The sequence below is a fragment of the Danio rerio genome, chromosome 2 (genome assembly GCF_049306965.1).
Source record: "Danio rerio strain Tuebingen ecotype United States chromosome 2, GRCz12tu, whole genome shotgun sequence".
Taxonomy (NCBI): Eukaryota; Metazoa; Chordata; class Actinopteri; order Cypriniformes; family Danionidae; genus Danio; species Danio rerio.
Window position 1 is genome coordinate 43,181,956 of NC_133177.1, and position 22,408 is coordinate 43,204,363.

Below are 22,408 nucleotides of genomic sequence, written 5' to 3' on the forward strand. Positions count from 1 at the left end.
TATTTATTTATATTCAAGTTTATAATTAATGTAATAAAAGTGCTGTTTAATATTTTTTGTGGAAGCCATGATGCATATTTTTTTATGATTTAATAGTGGACAGAATGTTCAAAAGCACAGTGTTTACAATAAGTAAAACAAGCTGCAGAGGAAATGAGAAAAGGAATGGCCCACAACAGGCAGCTCTGCTATGACAACACTTTAAGATGATTATATATAGATCACAAGCTTAAAAGTTCTAGAATAAAACAGCAGCGGATTTAGTTTCATTTAAAGCATCTTGCACTACAAAGTCTGACTGACGTTTCATGCCTCGTCGTCTGTATTCCCCACCAGCAATTTTCATGAGGAATGCTGTTCCCTCTGCTTGGACTTCAAATTTCACATACGCTCTTTTCCTTTGGCTCTCTTAAAGTTCCCTTTCCATTTAATTGCTATAGTGTCTATCCTTCTCAGCGTGGCTCTGAAACACGACTCCTTCTGCAGTCCATTTGTTTCCCTCCACCTATCCTTACCTCGACTTTGCTCCAATTAGCTCCCATTTGCCGGAATCCATTAAAATTCTTTAGTCCAATTTTGGGTGAACGGTCCACAGTGAAAGACTGTCTTTGCTTGCTCCAGGTACTCGGACACACTCCTGTAGAGACATGGGTTTGGCAGGATTTCATTAGCATGTCTGTCCTTACAGTATTCCAGTACACTTACAAAGAAGTGACATTATCGTGGTTTAGTTACTATCATGATTGTAATTCGCTAGTGATGCCATGAAGAACATTAAGAATTTTTACATTACAAAAGGTTCAGTGAAAATGTTCTTTTAGATTTCTAAAATGTTCTTCACACTAAGACACAAACAGTTACTTTAAGAAATGTATAGTGCAATTTATTTTAAATGGCACCTACTGTATTTTACCCCTTTTACACAATTTAAAATAGCAATTTGGTGTCTCTAGAATGTGTCTATAAAGTTTTAGCTCAAAATACCCATCAGGTCATTTATTATAGCCTCCAGAATCTACCCGTTTTGGTGTCTTGACTACAGTGTAGCTGTTTTTGTAGCCTGTGGCTTTAAGGCCGTACTCACACTAGGTACAGTTGCCTCGAACCGGGCCAAAGCACGCTTGTCCCCCCTCCCATCTCCCCCGACGCCCCGTGCTCACACCACAAACGGGCTTCAGCACGCTTACGTCATCGCTGCTGGGCTGTTCAGTGAGAAGCGCTCTCTCACTCAGCAGCACAGTGGAGATTTCTCTAGTTATATCGTTTCAGTCGTTTAATATGCCATCAAATATTTCGCCAAACAGTCCTTAGGGATGCGGGGACACACAGTCAGATATTTCGCCGAACAGATCTGCCACTTTTGGCGCTCATAAACAATCATAAAGCTCTTGTGCTTCAGAAATGAGGAGGTCTGCTGAAGGCGCGCAGCTGTCATGAAGTGAGGAGTTTGCGTCTTTAATAAACGACGGCAGTTTGCGTTCACTGAACAGTAAGAATGATTAATAAATCCATATGAAACAGTCCCATAAAAGTCACGTCTCGCTTTCAGTTTCGGGCTTTGGCGCGTTTTGCACTCACACACAAGCGTACCGCGCCAAAGCCCAAGTGAACCGCGCTCAGGCATACCTCTTCCAACCGGGCCAGGGCCGGCCAAGTGAACCGTGCTTGAGCCCGATTCAGCGCGCTCACACTTCTCAAACGATCCGGGAAACGGGCCTGGGCACGGTACGGATGGCATAGTGTGAGTAGGCCATAAATCAAAACTAGCTGCTTCTCCTGGCCCACCACTCCCATGTGCATGTCTGCTTCTCCTGTGTTACAACAGATAAACAGCCATCAGTAACAGAGACAGTATCAGATGAAGCTGGAATACAGCTCATTGGTCAAGAATACAAAGTAAGTTTATTTCATGTATTTGAAGTTTATTCAAGCCTTTCTAAAAATCGCACTCCTACGTCACGCTGCGGTGGGCCTCAAAATCACTGGGGATTTGGGTCCTATTTTAACATCAGGAAATTCAAAAAAAAAAAGACTTATTGTCTTTATATCACTCCGATATGACTGTGGACGCACTACACATACACACAGACAAAATTTGACATATACATACAAAAGTTGATTTTCATCATAGGTCCCCTTTAATGAGAGTTTTTTTTTAAGAAAAATAATTTTTATAAGGGCGTCTTGGTGGCACAGTGGGTAGCACAATCTCCTCATAGCAAGAAGGAAGCACAATCTCCTCACAGCAAGAAGGTCGCTGGTTCGAGCCCTGACTGGGCCAGTTGGCATTTCTGTGAGGAGTTTGTATATTCTCCCTGTTGGCTCCAGTTCCCCCCACAGTACAAAGACTGGTGGTACAGGTGAATTGAATGAGCTGAATTGGCCGTAGTGTATGACTGTGAATGCAAGAGTGTATGGGTGTTTCCCAGTGTTGGGTTGTGGCTGGAAGAGCATCCACTGCGTAAAACATGTGCTGGATAAGTTGGCAGTTCATTCCGCTGAGGCGACCCCTGATAAATAAAGGGACACAGCCAAAAATAAAGAATAAATTTTGCATAGTCTCAATTTACAAATTCCCTTAATTTAGCTTAGCATAGATCATTGAATCGGACTAAACCATTAGCATTTCTTTCAAAAATGCCTGAAGAGTTGCTATTTTCTAGGTTGACATGGCAAGCCCTACAGTATTATTTTCATTCTGGTGTCCTGCAGCAGGTGCAATATTACGCAGTGCTTGAAAATGTTACAACCATGCAGACATTTGTGAGAAATGATTCAGAACTATTTCCAGGTCCTGCGTAATAACATTCCATGCGAATGGCAGTATAGTTCCTAGCCATACCAGTTTAGAAAATGGGAATGTCTTTAAATAGGCTTTAAATAGGAAAATTATTTAAATTCATTTTTGTTTTGTTTTTTGAATGGCATGCAAATGGTCTAATCCAATTCAATAATCTACGCTAAGCTAAGCTAAATTTGGAGTTTAGTTGAACGTATTCAAAAACTTAACTGTTAAATTCAGGGAACTTGTAAAATGAGGCTATTTAAAATAATAAAAATATATATATTTTTTATTTTGTTTTAATTGAAAACTAGCAAATCTCAACATTTTTTTTCTAGGGGAGTTTTTAAAAAACTTTTAGCTCATCATATAATTTAAACGGAATAGAGAGTAGCATACTGTACACAAATTTGGCATAAGCATATTTAGCTTAGCTTAGCATAGATCACTGAATCGAATTAGACTATTAGCATCTCGCTCAAAAATTACCATGAGTAGCTATTTTCTATGTTGACACAGCTAGCCCAACAGTATATTTTCATTCTGGGGTCCTGCAGCAAGTGCAATATTACACAGTGGCTTAAAATCTTAAAAATAAAATGAAATGAATGAAAATTATTTAAATTAATTTTAGATTTTTTTTTAAATGGCATGCTATAAGTGTCTAATCCAATTCAATGACCCATGCTAAGCTAAGCTTAATATGCTCCTGCCAGAACTGGAGATTGGCTGAGAGCATTTAAAAATGTTTAAGCTCAACTGTTAACTTTAGGGAACTTGTAAAATGAGCCTATTAAAAAAAAATTATATATATATATATATATATATATATATATATATATATATATATATATATATATATATATATATATATATATAATTTAATTAATTAATTATTTGTTTTATTTATTAATAGTAAAACTCAACTGTTTAACTCTAGGGTAGTTTTCATAATATATTTAGCCCATCATATTCCATAAATGGATGAGACAGTAGCATCTCGCTCAAAAAACTGAAAATATATATATATATTTTTCATAATTTTATTCTATTTAATTAAGTTACTTATTTAATTCAGTTTTAAAATCATAAATATTGCACTCTATGCCACTTTAACACTTAATAATAGCTCTTTTAAGCAACTTTATAAAGATATACATACATGTAAGATGACATGAGGCGAAGTATTAACAAGGTAATAAAAAAAAAACTTTCATTTTAAAATTAAATACAAAGGTGTAAATGCAATACACATTGCTGAGCATTTTCTAGATGTGCGCAGAAATACAACTGCACAAACTTTAAAGAATAAATCAAAGTTTAAATGAAGACAAAGTTTTTATAGACCTCTAGTGTTCTTGAGTGGCGAATAAACCAGGTAGTGATAGGCTATTTGTAATATATATGGCTAAATCCAATGTTAAATTTTCTCCTCCAGAGCGATGTGTTTGCACAGTTCGTACTCTTGAAGTCAAACATTTCACTTTTCCTCTCCCGACACACACACACACACACACACACACACACACACACACACACACTGTGCATTCATCCCCACTGGCTAAAAGAATGTACTTTAATACTCATCTGTCTAGCTTGTTTGAATTGTGCTGGTGATGAATGATATTTATTCTGCTCAGGACCTTGAGGTAGCCACATTTTAGCAGCCATTAATAATGTCCATGGCACGGCCTGGCCACAGAGGGGCTTGTAATCTGCGGATGGGTGTGGGGAGTTGCGGTCTAGGGGTCAGTGTGTGTTTTTCAGCGCGTACTTCCAATCCAATCCGCACCCTAGTCTGATACCTTGATCTGCCATTGAATGCAGGCTCCTACAGAGTCAGAAAGAGTGAAAGAGGCAGAGAGAGAGAGAGAGAGAGAGAGAGAGAGAGAGAGAGAGAGAGAGAGAGAGAGAGAGAGAGAGAGAGAGAGAGAGAGAGAGAGATCACGGCAGGGTTGTTTTGTTCCGGATGGAGTGTTTAAAGCTTTACCCTCCACCAAAAGAGGGGTTTTACAGCTGTCCTCCCACTCCCTGTCCTTATCCCAATAGGGGGGTAAATACTCTTAATCAGTAGTGTTTTTGTCCAGTAAAATTGTATTTAAAATAGATTAAATTTACCTGAGATGTAATTTTCGGCAATTTTACTTTTAGAGAATTTATCTTGAATATCATTTCAATCATTCATTCATTTTCTTTTCGGCTTAGTCCCTTTATTAATCAGGGGTTGCTGAATTCATTTTCTTTTTACGCAAATATTAAAGAGGTTTTTGTAGGTTTTGCTTTTCATTTTAATTGCTTTTGTTTTATATTATTGCCTTATGTAAGGTCTTTTAATAATCTAGTTCTATTAAGCAATGTAAATAATTAAGAAAATAAATTAAAAATATTAACAAGCCAAAATAAGTGTAGGTTTTATACAATTTTGTTTTGTGGTTTCAAGAATAAAAGAAACTGATATTTTCTGGATGGAGTTTTACCCTCCACCAAAAGTTATTTTTTTTTATTTGTATATATGTACATACATACAGTTGAAGCATTAGTCCCCCTGAATTATTATTGTACCTGTTTTTTTTTTCTCAATTCCTGTTTAACAGAGAGATTTTTTTCAACACATTTCTAAACATATTAGTTTTAATTACTCATTTCTAATAACTGATTTAGTTAATATTTGCCATGATGAAAGTAAATAATATTTTACTAGATATTTTCAAAGATGGCTTAAAGTGACATTTAAAGGTTTAACTAGGTTAATTAACTAGGCAGGTTAGGGTAATTAGGCAAATTATTGTATAACGATGGTTTGTTCTGTAGACTATGGAAAATAAATACAGCTTAAAAGGCTAATAATTTTGACCTTAAAATAATAATAAAAAAAAATACAAAACTGCTTTTATTCTAGCCGAAATAAAACAAATAAGACTTTATTTAGAAGAAAAAAAAAATATTATCAGACATACTGTGAAAATTTCCTTGCTCTGTTAAATATCATTTGGGAAATATTTAAAAAAAAATTAATAATTCTGACTTCAACTCTATATATATATATATGTTTGTTGATTTGGCTTTTCACACACATACATACACACACACATACACACACACACACACACACACACACACACACACACACACGTGTGTGTGTGTGTGTGTGTGTGTGTGTGTGTGTGTGTGTGTGTGTGCGCTTTGGATAATTTTAGTTTTATGGTTTTAACTGTGAAAGAGGCAGATAGAAGAATAATGCTGGGTGTTTGTTTTGTTCTGGCAGTAGTGTTTAAAGCTTTACCATCCACCAAAAGAGTTTTTATTTCTATTATTTTGTCCTCCCACTGCCTGTCCTGGTTCTTACTAAAAGGAAAACATACTCTTAAATCAGTAGTATTTTTGTAGTAAAACCCTATTTACAATTAATCTTCTTGATTATCTTCACTATCTAAGGACATATAAGAGAACTCAGTGTGCATTCGAGAAGGGTTATTTAAATAGAACTATAGTTTTTGTTTGTGGATTTCACTTTTTATTTTAATTCATATTTTTCATGTGATATTTATTCAATCATATAGTTATTTTACACAATGTATACTGTAGCAGCATATGTATTTTTGATCATTTTAGTTTTATAGTTCCAACAGTGAAAGAGGCAGATAGAAGAATAGCACTTTGCTGGGTTTGTTTTGTGGAGTGTTCAAAGCTTTACCATCCACCTACCATTTGTTTTGTCTTCCCACTCCCTGTCCTGGTTCTTACTAGAGGGAACAATACTTGTAAATCAGTAGTTTTTTGAAGTAAACCCTATTTACAATTAAATAAATGTTTTTGGAGCATATATCTTGAATGTCTTTACTTTTTAAGAACATATAAGAAAACTCAGTGTCCATTTGAGAAGGATTATATAAATATAACTTTAATATATATTAATATTTTAAGTTATATTTGCTTGTAGATTTGATTTGATTTTAATTAACAATTTTTAAATATTTTTTTATTTAATAATTGAAATATTTAGATTTTTATACATGGCAACAAGCTGAAATAAAATATGTTTACTATACATTTCATAATTTAGTTTTTATATTTTTAACAGGCAGATAGAGTGCTCACGGCAAGGTTGTATTTTCTCTGGACAGCGAGTTTAAAGCTTTACCCTCGACCAAAAGAGGGGTTTTTCAGCTGTCCTCCCACTCCCTGTCTCAACTCTTCCTGAAGGGAAGGGGGTAACAAAGAACGGCTTCCCCCCTGCGGTTCTCTTGGCGGGACGTGGGAGTACCTGTGCTTGGCTCAGCACCGATCTGCGCTTTCAGATCCACAGAGCCATTTTCATGACATCTGAGTAAATATCTCCATATGGAGAGGCAAACAATGTCACGCACACACACACACACACTCTACACAAACACAACAGCAATGGCCTGGCTCAATTAGAAGCATGACGTTTGTACACTGGTCAAACTAGATGTTTGTGTGCTCGGCCAAAATATATACACACATGCATACAAACACAAGGCCAGTCTGTAGCCCACAGCTCGACTTCCAAGACCGAGAACCACTTCCATCTCGACTGGAGCTGGCAAGCACTGGAAAAGCTGGAATGTGGTCTGAGGAGAACACACAAACCACAGCAGCGCCCGTCCAAAATAAACTCAAATGTGTTACACACACACACACACACACATACACGCGGACATAAAAACACAGAGACATTATGAATGCACTTTCAAAAACCCTGTACTGCAAAATAAATACTGTTAATCAGCAGTAATTTGGTCTGGGTTTCCAGTAAAAGCCTATTAAAAATGAAATAAATTTATTTGAGAAGTAATTATTCCTAATTTTGACAATTATGTTTCTTAAAACAATATGTCTTCTTGAATAGCTTTGCTTTTTAAGGAAAGATTTCAGCACTCAGATCTGAACGGGTATTTTAATAATACTATTACTACTACTACTACTACTATTACTACTACTACTACTATTACTACTACTACTACTACTAATAATAATAATAATAATAATAATAATAACAACAACATTTTATTCATGACACACTTTTTTAATTCAAAGTGCTATAAACATATGCAAACAATATAATAATGAAAAAACAAAACAAAATTACAAACTTGCATAATAAAATCACAGTAAAATAATACACACTGTTATAATCAATAAAAAAACAACAATGAAGAAGGTAAATTACAAAATGCAAGTCACAAATCACAAACATTAAATATTAATCAATAATAAACACTGAGTTGTTATTGTAGTTCTCCTTAATATTTGAAATAGTTCAATTGTGTTGAATTTGTGCTTATTTGTTTTAAAATAATATACTTTAGTTTTTAATTTAGCAATTTAGTTTGACTTTAAAGTGGCAACAAGCTGAAATGAAAAAAATAAATAAATAAATAATTCATCAACTATATCATTTATAAATTGGGTTTTTACTTTTAGAAAACTATAATAACATTGATATTGACTATACTTGACATAATGTGTTAAACAGAAAATAGGGAAAATATAAAAGAATGACAATTTAACCGAAGGGCTTAAAATTCTTCATGTATGCACTGAAAAAAAAAAAAAAAAAAAAAAAAAAAAAAAGATTTACTTTAAAAACAATCTGCACAAACTTATATTAGGCACAACTGACTTTTTAATATCATGTAAATTTTACTTAATTCATTTAGAACTGTTAAGTTAAACATTAAGTAAATGTTAATTGATTATCTTTAATTTTGAGTCTGTTTATTCAAATTAATCAAGTAATGTCAAGTTCTTGTTTTAGCAGAAGAAATATTGATTTTATCAATTTAAATAAATTGTATAAGTTACAAATTAGGGTGTAACATATTTTAATTAAGATGCACATTTCCACTGATTTGTTATTTCACTTTATTTTAAGCAAAACGAACCCAAGACCAAATTTACTTTACACTAGCTCAGAGATGACTAAGCAGTTTTATAGCACAGCGATGACTCGTTTAAGAGTCGTATCAAACAATAATGCTGATAATAAAAATGCCAAAACCCAAAGCATGAGTGTTAGTCTTTTGCAAGCTCAAAACTAAAAAAATAAATAAATTTATTTTTTAAAAACTTGCTAATGAAGATTAAACTCTAACACTTTCTCTCATATGTAAACATAAGATTGCTTTTATTTTCAAAAGATTTCTCTCTTAATTCAATCCCGTATGGAACTACACATCCCACTGTGCCACCGTGCAGCCCCCATTACGACATATCCATTATTAAAATTTACTAAATATTACTAGGTTTATGATGATTTAAAAATACTTAACTTTTACAAGTAAATGAATATTAATAATTAACTCTTTTCACTCATTTCCTTTATTACATTAAGGAAATGTGTAAATATCAAATATTTACTAAGAAAAGTCTAGTTATCCTTGACACTTTGTTGCAATAAAAAAAAAATATGAGAGCAAATTTATTAGATAGATAGATTATTATATATATAATTTATTATTTTAAGCATTATTTTACATATTTACATATATATTACATGGAGTGTTTTGGCCTGAAAATATTGGAAAGACCAAGTGGAAATATTGTAAGTATATAATAATATATATATATATATATATATATATATATATATATATATATATATATATATATATATATATATATATATATATATATATATATATATATATATATATATAAAAACATGCATAATTATAAATAATATTAGAATATCATCTATATTTCATTTAGTTATAAATGCAACAACTGTGACAGACATACTGATCCACACCCACACATTAGTAAATATACTACTTTGTTTACTGTTAACTGAAAATTTTGGCACATTTCACCTACAGTAGTAACACAATTACAGTTAATATGATATTAATTCAGCCCTTCTTGGCCTGAAATGTGTGTCTGTGCACTCACTCATGCCATCAATGAGGGAAAATGTAGTCTCTCATTTGCACGTTTCTCAGACAATTAATCCACTGTAATCTGTCATTTGATTTGGGATGATTGTCATGCGCTCTTGAGCACAGGGTGGTCCATCATTCATGACAATAGCAGCACATCTGCGCCGAGCAAACAGGAGTTACGAGCAGATTACGAGCCCTATTGAAAGCCTGTGTAATCAGCATCAGAACTCCTGCACATTCATCCACGTGGCCTGAACCATCTCACGGAGGTTTAGGGTTTGTGGTGCAGTGTTTGCTCAGAGAATGACCTATTGACAAACAGACAGATTGCACAGAGACTGCAGCACCTCAATGTCACTTCCTGAGTCTGCCTCCGTGTGCTGAAGAGCTTTACAGTATTGCGGTCTAGCAGCGCTGTGATTTGTTAGGAAGACAAACATAGACATGTCTGGGTGATCTATAATAAAACATAAAATAAATGTATTAAATTAGTATTATTTTGTTTGGAAAAAATGAAGCATGTCTTGACGACCATTACTTTAGACAAAACAAAGAAAAAAAATGCTGATTTTAAAGTGTACAGTATTGTTTGATTTTATTTTTTCTTAAACTTGACAAAACAATCCAAAAAAATTAAAATGATACAATAAATAAATGAATGAAATGTATCTAGTTACTTATTTTATTGGATTACTGCAATTATTTTATTTATATTTGATGACATTTTAATGACAATTAAGTGCATTTATTGTGCTGGTCTTAGTAGTCTCATAAACAAAACAAAACAAACAAATTCATTTTGGTGATATTTTTATGACTAGGGCTGTGATAAGACGCTTACTTCATGAGACAAGATGAGACACAAGATTGGGTTCACGAGAACGAGTCGAGATTTTTACAAAAATTTTAAGAAATCTTCAAAATCTTCAAGCACTTAAAAAATTTGCTATTTTTGGGGGGAAAATAAAGGAAGAAATAAAGAAAGAAAGAAAAACCTTCTATCTATCTAGATACCCCTATCTATCTATCTATCTATCTATCTATCTATCTATCTATCTATCTATCTATCTATCTATCTATCTATCTATCTATCTATCTATCTATCTATCTATCTATCTATCTATATTTAAATATATGTATCTATACATATTTAAAAATATGCATATTTAAATATAAGGTCGTTGGTTCAAGCCTCGGCTGGGTCAGTTGGCATTTCTGTGTGGTGTTTGCATGTTCTCCCTGCGTTCGCGTGGGTTTCCACTGGGTACTTAGGTTTCCCACACAAGTCCAAAGACATGCGGTACAGGTAAATTGGGTAAGCGAAATTGTCTGTAGTTTATGTGTGTGAATTAGTATGACTGGATGTTTCCCAGTAATGAGTTGCGGCTGGAAGGTCATCAGCTGAGTAAAAATGTGCTGGATAAGTTAGCGGTTCATTCCACTGTGGTGATCCTGGATTAATAAAGGGACTAAGCCGAAAATAAAATAAATAAATGAATATTAATCATATAAAAACACAAATATACATTAAAATATATGTAATGAAATAGTTTGTATAGTTTTTTTTCTCTCTGTGTGTGTATCACATATACATAATAAATAAATAACACACAAACACACACACACATATTATGTCAAAACCAACTTTTATTTTGGATGTGTTAAGCAATTAAGCGGTTTTTTAATTGATTAATCTTTGCCCAGCACTACATGTAGCCAAATATTCATTCATTCATTCATTCATTTTCTTTTCAGCTTAGTCACATTATTAATCTGGGGTCGACACAGCGGAATGAACCTCCAACTTATCCAGCATATGTTTTACGCAGCGGATGACCTTCCAGCTGCAACCCATCATTGGGGAAACACCCATACACTCATTCACACTCATACACTACGGACAGTTTAGCTTACCCAATTCACCTGTACCGCATGTCTTTGGACTTGTGAGGGAAACCCACGTAAACGCGGGGAGAACATGCAAACTCGACAAAAATTGCAACTGACCCAGCCGAGGCTCGAACCAGCGACCTTCTTGCTGTGAGGCGACAGCACTACCTACTACGACACCATTTCACCATAGTCAAATATAATAAAATTTATTTACAATAATACATTTAAATAAAATGACAAGTATGTGTAGATTTCTTATTAAAATGTGTATTTTCTCCCTCTTTTTCTTTGATTTGACACGTAAATACAAAACTGAATGTGTTTTTATGACCAGACACGGCCAGCTAATGCACTGCCTTTCATAGACCTGATAAACACACTTGAACACAGCAGCGAGAGAGAGAGAAACTGGCCCACTCTCACTGACAAACACCATCAAACTATATACATTCTGTCATGGTCCTTCATACACACACACACACTGGGATCAGACGGGGGAGGAAGTGACAGTGAGCTGTTGAATTCCTGCTGTGAGTCTCTGGCTTTGCATGCACTTTTTTGTTTCTTTACACACACACACGCACATGCACACACTCAGACAGTGACAAGATCCTCTGAAGTTTTCTGGAGGAGGAGAAACTGAGTGTAATGTGCTGTCCACTCCCTATGGGCAGCACGCCTTCACAAACTCAACCACCTGTCATTCATAAAGCTGTACATACTGTGATCATTTATCAAACATTAAGGCTGCTAAACAGCATACATGATCGCTGACTGCAGTCTTTACAGCCAGAGCATTTTTCTACTCTACAGTATCATTCAAGGTCTTTTTGCTGGTCACATAATGTAACACCATAACTTAAACACAAATCAACATACTTATGTAAAAATAGACATGTGAAGAGTACAGATGCAAAAACATCTAAGTGCCGTCTGAAATTTCCATCGAAAATTAGAAATTAGAAAATTATTTTTCTCAGACTTCTATGTTTATGTCGAGATATTTCATTTTAAAGACCTTTAAAAGAATGTATTCTTTGCCACAAATAACTGAAATTCCACTCAAGAGCCTGATGAAAATGCTCATTTTTGCATCTGAACTCTTCATGTAATAAGATGAATAACGTGGTCAGTTTCAAGTAACATTCTTGGGGATAGGGTTGGTACGATAGACGATAGGCCAATAGACAACCCGATGCTGAGCCGGCATCGCCGATGCTCCGCCCCCGTCACAAACCCACACACGAAAAATACACACTCAGGCCCCGTTTACACTAATACGTCTTGGTGTTAAAATCGCATTTTAGAACGAAAATGATCCACATCCACACCGTGTTTTACATAGCATTTCTGAACAGCCCTCCGTCCGCTGAAAGCGCACATCACATGACCACGCGCACACACAGAGACACAAGTGGTGCTCACCGCAGAGCCACACAACCACACAGATTTAAGTCATGTCCTAAATAAAAGCAACGGCACATGATAAAAGGAATTGAAATATTGAAAGGAGCTTTTGTTCAAACCAACACCTGAAATTTACAATTTACAAATGCCTTTTATTTCTTGCAGCTGAACAACATGACAAACCGTGATCACCTCGGGTACACCTCATGTGCTTTATTCAGTGTTAAATGCTAATAATGCGAGTTTGAATGCCAATTACATCAAATGCCAACACATGCATTCGGCATGTACATTGCACTATGCTGTGCTTCTGAATGGCTCTATTTCAATTTCTGCTGTGTTTCGTCTGTTGCAAACAGCCAAATTGCTCATCACTGCAAATTTCCTTAATCCCCTCACAGGGTTAAAATGTAAACATTAGATGAGCAAGTTACGTTCATAATATTTATATTATTTGCTAATTAATAACCACTTCTTGTGTAACTCTGAATCTGTGTCTCATTTTAAAGTCTGCTACTGTCCACCGGAGGTTGCATTTCGGTCACGGACACACACTCTTGACAGCCTTTCTGACTGAATAAAGGAAATGTGCTATTTTCCACAAAGGCAACCCAGGGTGGTGCTGATATATAAGTGGCGGGTTAAAGGAACCAAAACAAAGACATTTTCAAAGCAGAATATCTGACTTCAGCATTGTTTGTCAGATAAACAAAAATGATCACCTAGCATTTTTCTTAAATAACTGCAAACATATTTTGGTATTTTTATGCTTTAGAAATGTCAAAAACTTACATACAGCACCTTTGAGATACACTTCTTAAACACCTTTTTTTATCATCATCATCATTTTTCACAATCACTGCAAATGTTTGACTAGTTGTGTATGTACTATACAAAGAAAATGTTGCAGTGCCTAATATTTACAATAACTCATATTCATTAAACATTTTCTGGGATTTAAGACAAGTGTGAGTCAAGCCTAACTTCTGGCCAAGCTTTAATCACTCTTTTTCTGGCTTTATTTTGTGATAATAACTGTTTGACATTATCCCTCATTATATTAATTATGCTTTTAGGTCCCAGACACAGCCTAGCACTGCATATAACACAATTTCTAAATCCATCCCAGCTAAATTTTGCACATTCTTTTTCTTAAAGAGATAGTTCAAACTAAACTAAAACTGTATGTTGTCATTTCCTCATCTTTTAATTTGTCCAAACATGTTTGACTTTCTTTCTTCTGTTAACACAAAAGAAGATACTTTGAAAAATGTTGGAAATCTGTAACCAGTGACTTCCTTAGTGTTTTCTTTTTCTATTATGGAAGTCAAGTTTCCTCAAAAATCTTCTTGTGTATTAAACTAAAGAAAAAAAGGGTGAACAAGCAGTGAGTAAATTTTCATTTCTGGATTAAATATCCCTTAAAAACATGGGAAAACAGAAAAGAAAAAGACAGGCCTGTCCATGGGAAAGGACTCTGCAACTTTAAGTAAATCAGACATAAATTCACTCCAACAAACGTCACACACAGGCTGAGAGCTTTAAGCAATAAAACACAATGATAGCCAAAGAAAAATGTAAACGACCTCTCGCCATTTATCTAATTTATGCATTTCATAATTGCCCACAAAGACATACCAGTGATGTGAAAATGAAGGGCATTAACTTCAACACGCACATTTGGAGGAGAATAATATACAATCGTGTAATAGCTTGGCCTCCTTGACCATCTCCCAAAAGCACAGCTCATTTCTCCAGCTGGAGACAAGATGCCCCGTTCATCAGACCCACACCGTCTTCCTCATCTGTCACTCCTCCTAACACTTAAAACAATGTGCAAATGTTCCTGTAAGTGTGTAAATTTAAAGCTTTGAGCGATACAATTTACTGCAGTAATTTATCATCGAAATGCAAATACAAACAGCATAGTTGTTGTCATAATGAGCCCTGTTCATAGAGATCCTCAAACACAACCAATAAAGCTTTATTATTCATGTCAGGCCAAAAACCTGCCCTAGTAATGTATTTGAGATTGTCAAAAACCTATGTCTTGGCCTCTAGTGGATTTGTGAAAATTAAAACATGGTACAGGGCACATATTTCCAATGAGCCTGGCGGGGAAAGTTAATTTAGAAAGTTATTCATTACAATATTGAGTTACTCCCCAAAGAAGTAGCTAGTTGAGTTACTTAGTTACTTTTTATTGTAAGTAATGTGTTGCATTACTTTTGAGTTACTTTATCTGAGTTGGCTGAGGTTTGATCTCTTTCAGAACTTGCAAGGTTTTTTTTTCCTTCTTTTTTTAAACAGAGGATCTCTGCTAACTAAGACTATAACTTTAATTTGCTTATAAAAAAAGAAAACATAAAAAAAATTAATATAGAATATTATCTTCTGAGAACTTCCTGACCCCAGAGTTATACATGTACGAATAAATGAACGTTTAAAGCAATGCATTTGCTACTTTTGCACTTTTTGTCCTAAAAAGTAAACTATCCATTCAGATAATCCTCTTTTCCTTTTCTTCCATGTGTTCAAAATAATGAGAATATTTTCATTGCACAAATGTTGCTCTGCCATCTTCATTTCTGTCCTGCATTCTCTTATTGCGTGCAGGATTCAATGTGACTACAATCATTTTAATTCTGCAATTTATTTTTTGAAAGTGAACTAAACTAAAAAGTACTTGCATTAATTAAAAAAAAAAAGTAACTAAATTTTTTACTTTTTAGGTTCCTTAATTTCTAAAGTAATACTTTACTCGGTACTTAAAGTCATATTACAGTATGTAACTCACATTACTTGTAATGTGTAAGCCCCAACACCGGAGCCTGGGTTGCACATTTGGCTCTGTATTTCGCCATTGTTGCTTTAGCATTTTCAGTTCCACATGTTGTTGTCATATAACAAAACACCCAATAAATATATAAAAAATCAGTTTGAGTGTAATTTTTGTATTTATCGGCACCCTAAAATGGACCAATTTTCTATGGCTTCTCTCAAAATTAATGCTTAATTTTTTTGTTTGTTTTGCTGTGAAAATACAAAAGCTTACAATACAAAAAATGTATCTTTTTTATCTCAATAAACATTACACTCTCAATATACCGAAGGTACTAGCTTATTATCTGAAAACATGGAGTTTTAAAGGGATTGTTCAGTTAATTACAAATCTAACATTCTAATTTATTCACTCTTGTGTGACACAAAAAAAAAAGAATGTTTTCACAGACGATATTTAATTTTTTTTGTTTTTGTTTTATACCTTAAATTAAATAAATTACATCTTAAAAAAACTTTTCTTTCCAATAAATAATGTAAATAATCTCAATTTCTTAGTTGAGTGAATGTCAATGTAAACTTTGGAAATAATGTTTGTTGTAGTTTCCTGTTGCCACTAAACAAGTTTACCCAACTATAAGTACAATTACATGGTAATGACATAATAATACACATCCAAATGCTTTTAAAGGGATAGTTTTACTCAAAACTGAAAATCCTGTCATCATTTGCAGTGTGGGACACTTTCGTTTAATTAGTTACATTAGCTAGTCCTTTGAGTGACAGGATTATAAAAGTAAAGCTGGTCACATGATTCAGTGTTCTCAAGTAACACGCATTTTATTGTCAGCAATGGCGTTGTAATGGGAAAAGGTAACTCATTTGATTACTCGTTACTAAAAAAAGTATCACTGTTAGTAACGCCTTTATTTATAGTGCCATTATTGCCAACACTGCCATTTACTCATCGTTTAATTGTTCCAAAACAATTTTACTTTCTGTTAACACAAAAGAATTTATTTTGAAGAAATATAACCATTGACTCCCATAGTCAAAGGGGACAGGTTCCCTGCAATCTACAAAGTATCTGCTTTGGTGTTTAACAGAATAAAGAAGCTCAAACGTTTGAATCACTTGATGCAGGCTGACTCAAACTGATTTATTTTATTTTAGAGTAGCAAAACAACGACTAAAAAAATCCTTGTTTATGCTGTATTAGCTTAAGCATCAATAGAAAGCACTGCATTTCCCCCTGTCTTTGTCTAACCCTCCCCATGCCTCTTCAGTTTCGTTCTCTCTGGCGGTCTTCTCAGAAGCGAATGTCTGTGATAAAGCTAAAGGTGACATGATAAGCTGTGCAATCATCTAGGTCTGAGGTGCCGTAATCCCTGCCTAAGCCCTGTCATAAATCCATCTGTTATCTGTGTTACTCCTCTGCTCCCGACACCAAAACACAAAGCACCCGCGTGGAGAAGGCTCTTGTCAAGATGCATTTTGCCTACAGATCCCGCATGTGTGTCTGTATGTGTGTGTGTCAGAGCTGGCACTTTGATTTATTGTGGCACTCTGACCCATGCTCCTCTGGGCCTGCAGTTTGTTTGTGTTTGTTTTCTGTTGCACAGGAGGACAGTGTTGAGCAAATGTTAGCATGCGGCAAGTGTTTGCTTCAGCAATTCTACAGTAGCAGTAATGCATAAACAAAGTGTGTATGTGTGTGTTTGTGTATGGACAGGTGTCCTTCATTGGAATTCCCAGAGATTCATTATTATCTGTGATGTAAGGAATTGTAAAGTGATAGTTCACCTAAAATTATGCTATATCATTTACTCACCATTGAGCCTTTCCAAATCCTTTCACTACTGTATAAGTTTACTTAAAGAAATACTCCACTCCTTTTTTTGGGCTCCTTTTACAAGACACCTAGAGTTAAGCAGTTGATTTTTACCATTTCTGAATCCATTCAGCCAATATTTGGGTCTGGCGGGAAAACTTTTAGCTTGGCTTAGCATAAATCATTGAATTAGATTAGACCATTAGCATCTGAAAAATTTCATGAGTTTGAATGTTTTTCCTATTTAAAGTTCGACTGTCATCGTGTAGTTAAATTGTATACTAAGATCAAGGAAACATTTAAAGTTGCTATTTTCATTTTTGAGTGAGATGCTAATGGTCTAATCCGATTCAAGGACTTATGCTAAGCTAAAAGTGCTCCTGCTAGACCTCAATTTCTGCTTTTAAATGGTAAAACTCAAATAGTGTTCCTTTAAGTGATGCAAGTTGAAATGACTTAAATAGATTAAATGTAAAAATGTAAGATATCAAAAAAAAATGTTTACAGTGTACACTCGCATTGTGCTGATTATGAAATGTTCAGTACATGAAATGTATGCCTGTTCAAGCATGAACATTAAAAAATAAATAAATAAATAAAAAGTATACTGTGTTCGTGAAACCAAGAATGACAAATGGGACACCCCTTTGGTCTCATATAGTCAGCATGTTTCAGACCATTTGGGACAAACTCTACTAGTTCTGCTCTCCAGATTCACTCATACTTAAGTCTGGATCTCCTAGTCATTGCAAATGCGGTACTGCAAAGCACTCAGAAACTTTTATCCTGACACTTTTATAGAGTTCGAACTGCGCTGTCTCTGGCACTGGGCCCTCTTTGCAGGAAGTGGGGCCTTAAATGATCTTTTATTCTTTTTGGTGTCCTTTACATCATTCATAGCTGTCATCCTGCCAGCTTTATTGAACAAAATTTATCACAAACTACAAAAATCACCCCTAGAATGAGAAATATTTGATTACTTAAAAGTTGGAGCATGGCCCAAATATGAGAGAGAGAGAGAGAGAGAGAGAGAGAGAGAGAGAGAGAGTAGGATGTATATGTTGTGTTTCTGACATTAACGTTGTGTCAGCTGTGATATTCATCCTCAGATTTATGTTTGTGTGTCCACTCTGTCTGTCCTCTGTGACAAATTTCCTACTTAAGCAGACAGTTTTCTGGCCAAGGCCTTTGAGGTGATTTTAATGTTAAAAGCATTTTCATTTTTTCATGAGACGACAAAGTTGAACAAATGCCACCAGGAAATTACTAAAACAGTTTCATCTCAGCCGGGTAACAAATGAATTGCAAGTAGGAAGAGTATTATTATTTTTTTTTTTCATGAAAACAACAACATTCATTTTAGCTTTATCCTCATTCTTAACTAAAAGATGGACCACAAAAAAATAAAGAACAAAATCTCCATATCCTCTGGCGCCCCCTAAAGGGAAAGAATGACATTTCAAATGACTTTATTAAAGTGAATGTACAGTATCTGGACCTCAAGAGTCATAGGAAGAAGAAAAAACTTCCTTTAGATTGATCCTTTATGCTTTACGTATTGTAAATGGCTAGTTGTTCAACTATTAACCATTTGTCCATATGATCAATGGTTGATGCTATGGCAAAAATTATACTGTAACTGGTGAATTACTCATAAGTGAAAAAGATTCTCATGTTTTTGTTGTAGTGTCATTATTATTGATTTTAAATAATTATTTATCAATTACTAATATGTAAGAAATGATTATGATAACTTCAACTAATTTGTGTGGCCGGTCAAATATTTGAATACCAAAACAAACCTTCATTTTTCTTCGGCTTAGTCTGTATTTCAGAGGTCACCACAGTGGAATGAACAGTCAACAATTCTATATGTTTTACACAGCGCATGCCCTTCCAGTGGCAACCCAGTACTGGGAAACACCCATACACATTCATACACACACAACGGCCAATTTAGTTTTTTCAATTCACCTATTGATCTTATTCTGCGATGGGGAAGTGCGCTTGTTTTTGCAATTGTTTTAGAACTTCCGATTCAGCTGCCTATAAGAGAAATGACTAGGAAAAGTAAATTGCAGAAAACGGTCAAACTACTTGCTCTTCAAACAAGTGTTTTAATGATTATGCAGACAAAGCAAACTCATATAATAGGAAAAAATCAGTTTACAACATTAAGCCGAAGAAGGAGCTGTTTTTAACGTCTAAAAATGAATGGAAGTGAATGAGACTGGAAGTCTCCGTCCAAAAAGATTAAAATGGCTGTGCGGAGAATAAGGTAAACACCACATGTCTTTGGACTTTTGGGGAAACCGGAAGAAACCCATGTGAACACAGAAATGCTAACTGGCAGCCCAGCCAGGACTTAAACCAGCAACATTCTTCCTGTGAGCTGTGACAGTGCTAACCACTGAGCCATAGTGGAGACCCAAACCATTTAATTTTTGTGATAATTACTAAGCAGACTATAGGGGACTAATATAGTATTTCTACACTGTAAAATATAAATGAATAGATAGTTAATAATGAGAATAATAATAATAATAATAATAATAATAATAATAATAATAATCTCTCTCTCATTATATATATATATATATATATATATATATATATATATATATAAAATGTCTAAACATAATAAACATAAGTAATATAAAAATAATTTCTAAACATAGCAGTTTAAATAACTAATTTCTAATAACTGATTTATTTTATCTTTGTCATAATGACAGTAAATAATATTGACTAGATATTTTTTAAGAAACTTCTATAGAGTTTAAAGTATTTATAATACATTAAATATATTAAATAAACACACACACACACACACACACACACACACACACACACATATATATTTATATATATATATATATATATATATATAACCCTAACCCTATATATATATATCAATCACGATAAAACGCAAGTATTTCACAATTTTGTCAGTTTAATGGCTAAATCGGGCGAAATCGTACAAGTTAGGTCGTATGAAAATGTATGATTTTGTATGATTTTAAAAAAGGAGGCATGGCATCCAATCTCGCCCCTAAACCCAACCGTCCAACTAAATTTTACAAATGAGAATGTACGAAATCATACAAATTAGCCACTAAATCAAAACGTAACAAATTGCTATGAGATAGCGTTGACATAGTATAAATCAACATACAGTTTCATTAACAGTTCAATTATATTAACTGTTGGCTGGTAGTGAATTGACATTATTGACATGTCTAGTAGTTTAAAATAATATATAGCTTGGGCTGGTTATGTAAAATATATAAAAAGAAATCCACTTATCAAGTGACGTCACGCAAAACAGCTTCCGGGTCCAAGTGCTGTATCAAACTGTTTGGGGAGATTCAACAAAAGGTAATAATAAACGTTTACAAAGAGGTGTAATACTTTTGAAAATCACAATCGCAATATATCCATCTATGCCTAATATCCGATGACCAGAAAGTGATACATTTTTTTATAAATTGTTAAAATATTGGTGTCTGTGATGCAGCAGGTCCAGAGCCTCTTGTGTACACCATGATATTATATAAAATTCACTTTAATGTGTGATATGACGAAAAAGGGGTCATGAACAAATATTTTCCTCAAATAAAATGAGTAATGGCTTGGACCCGGAAACAGCATTCCATGTAATGACTCATCAAGAGCATAATGATGGCTCTGTATTTTTTTTCTGTTATTTTACATAATCCAAAAAAAACAAAAAAAAAAACAAAACAAATAACCTACAGTTCAGCTAAGAACATCCCCTCTGTACATGAGAGAAAAAAAATTGAGCATGTGGGATTTGCCATTTTTTTTAATTCAACCAATTTTCTAAACAAACAGCTAAGATTTATGACCGTCTCACCTCTAACCTCAAGGTTAAACTGTAGGTCAGAGAAGTACGAGTGATTTCAGACATTTCAAATCAATGTACACGATGGCTCACATTGATAGGTGATCTATGAGTCTGTCTTCAGGCTTCACAGGACCCAGGTGTAACATTTACCCCATGAATTTTAATCCCAAAATCAAATATTTATCAACTGAGACCAATGAATGATATGGTGACCTCACATGTCTTCACTGTTTTCTCTCTCTCTCTCTCTCTCTCTCTCTCTCCCCGTCTCTCCAGATTCATCATTTGAGGTATTAATTTGTTAACCCCCCACTGGGTCATTATAAAAGAATCAGAATGAGAGCTTACATCCACCCACATACAGTAATTATTCAGACTGAGAGCAAACATGTGAAAAGATTGAAGTGCACGAGCAGAAAGTCCCACTCGCTCTGGCGCAGACGAGAGGAGGCGTACAATATGATGCACGTGTGCTGCAGAGAAAAATGCGGGGGAGAGCCGAGACAGAAAGAAAGGTTTCAATAAAAAGAGAAAAGTGGAGAGATATTGAGGTGTCGCAGGCGGCGATGATGAATTCAACTGTGCTCTGCGTACAGATGGAGCCACGCTGCTGTTTTGACAGAAGGGATTGAATGCGTTTACTCAGTGTCAGTATACACACCTCAGCATTCGACATCAACATCATCTTTGCACACTCTCATCCCAAGTCGGTTCCCTTGCTGTGAATGTTTGTCTAGTCATGTTAAGTGTTATTAATCTAACTTGTCACATTTGTATGATGACACAATGCGTCAACGGCAAATATCTACTTGCAAATACTTGCACTGAAAAAAAAAAGATTAAAAAATGATTCAATGGATTTACTCATTTTTTTAAGCTAAGTGTTTGCAAACAATTTATTTGGGCTGAATTTAAACAAACAAATTAAGTTAAACATTACTAAA

General features: G+C 34.5%; 1 protein-coding gene across 4 annotated transcripts in view; it reads right to left on the reverse strand.

Annotated features, from left to right (window-relative positions):
- The window catches only part of si:ch211-122l24.6, a 54,772-nt gene that overhangs the window by 16,505 nt on the left and 15,859 nt on the right, over positions 1–22,408 (reverse strand). For 2 of the 4 annotated variants that reach the window (XM_073917668.1, XM_073917674.1), the window contains exons 4-5: positions 1,627–1,811; positions 516–637 (exon numbers count right to left, since the gene is read on the reverse strand). In XM_073917668.1, the coding sequence (XP_073773769.1) occupies positions 516–637; positions 1,627–1,811 (307 nt within the window). Of the gene's footprint in view, positions 1–74; positions 638–1,626; positions 1,812–9,566; positions 10,142–22,408 lie in introns of those variants that run through there. The other 2 variants (XM_068224216.2, XM_073917694.1) reach the window with 2 other exon arrangements.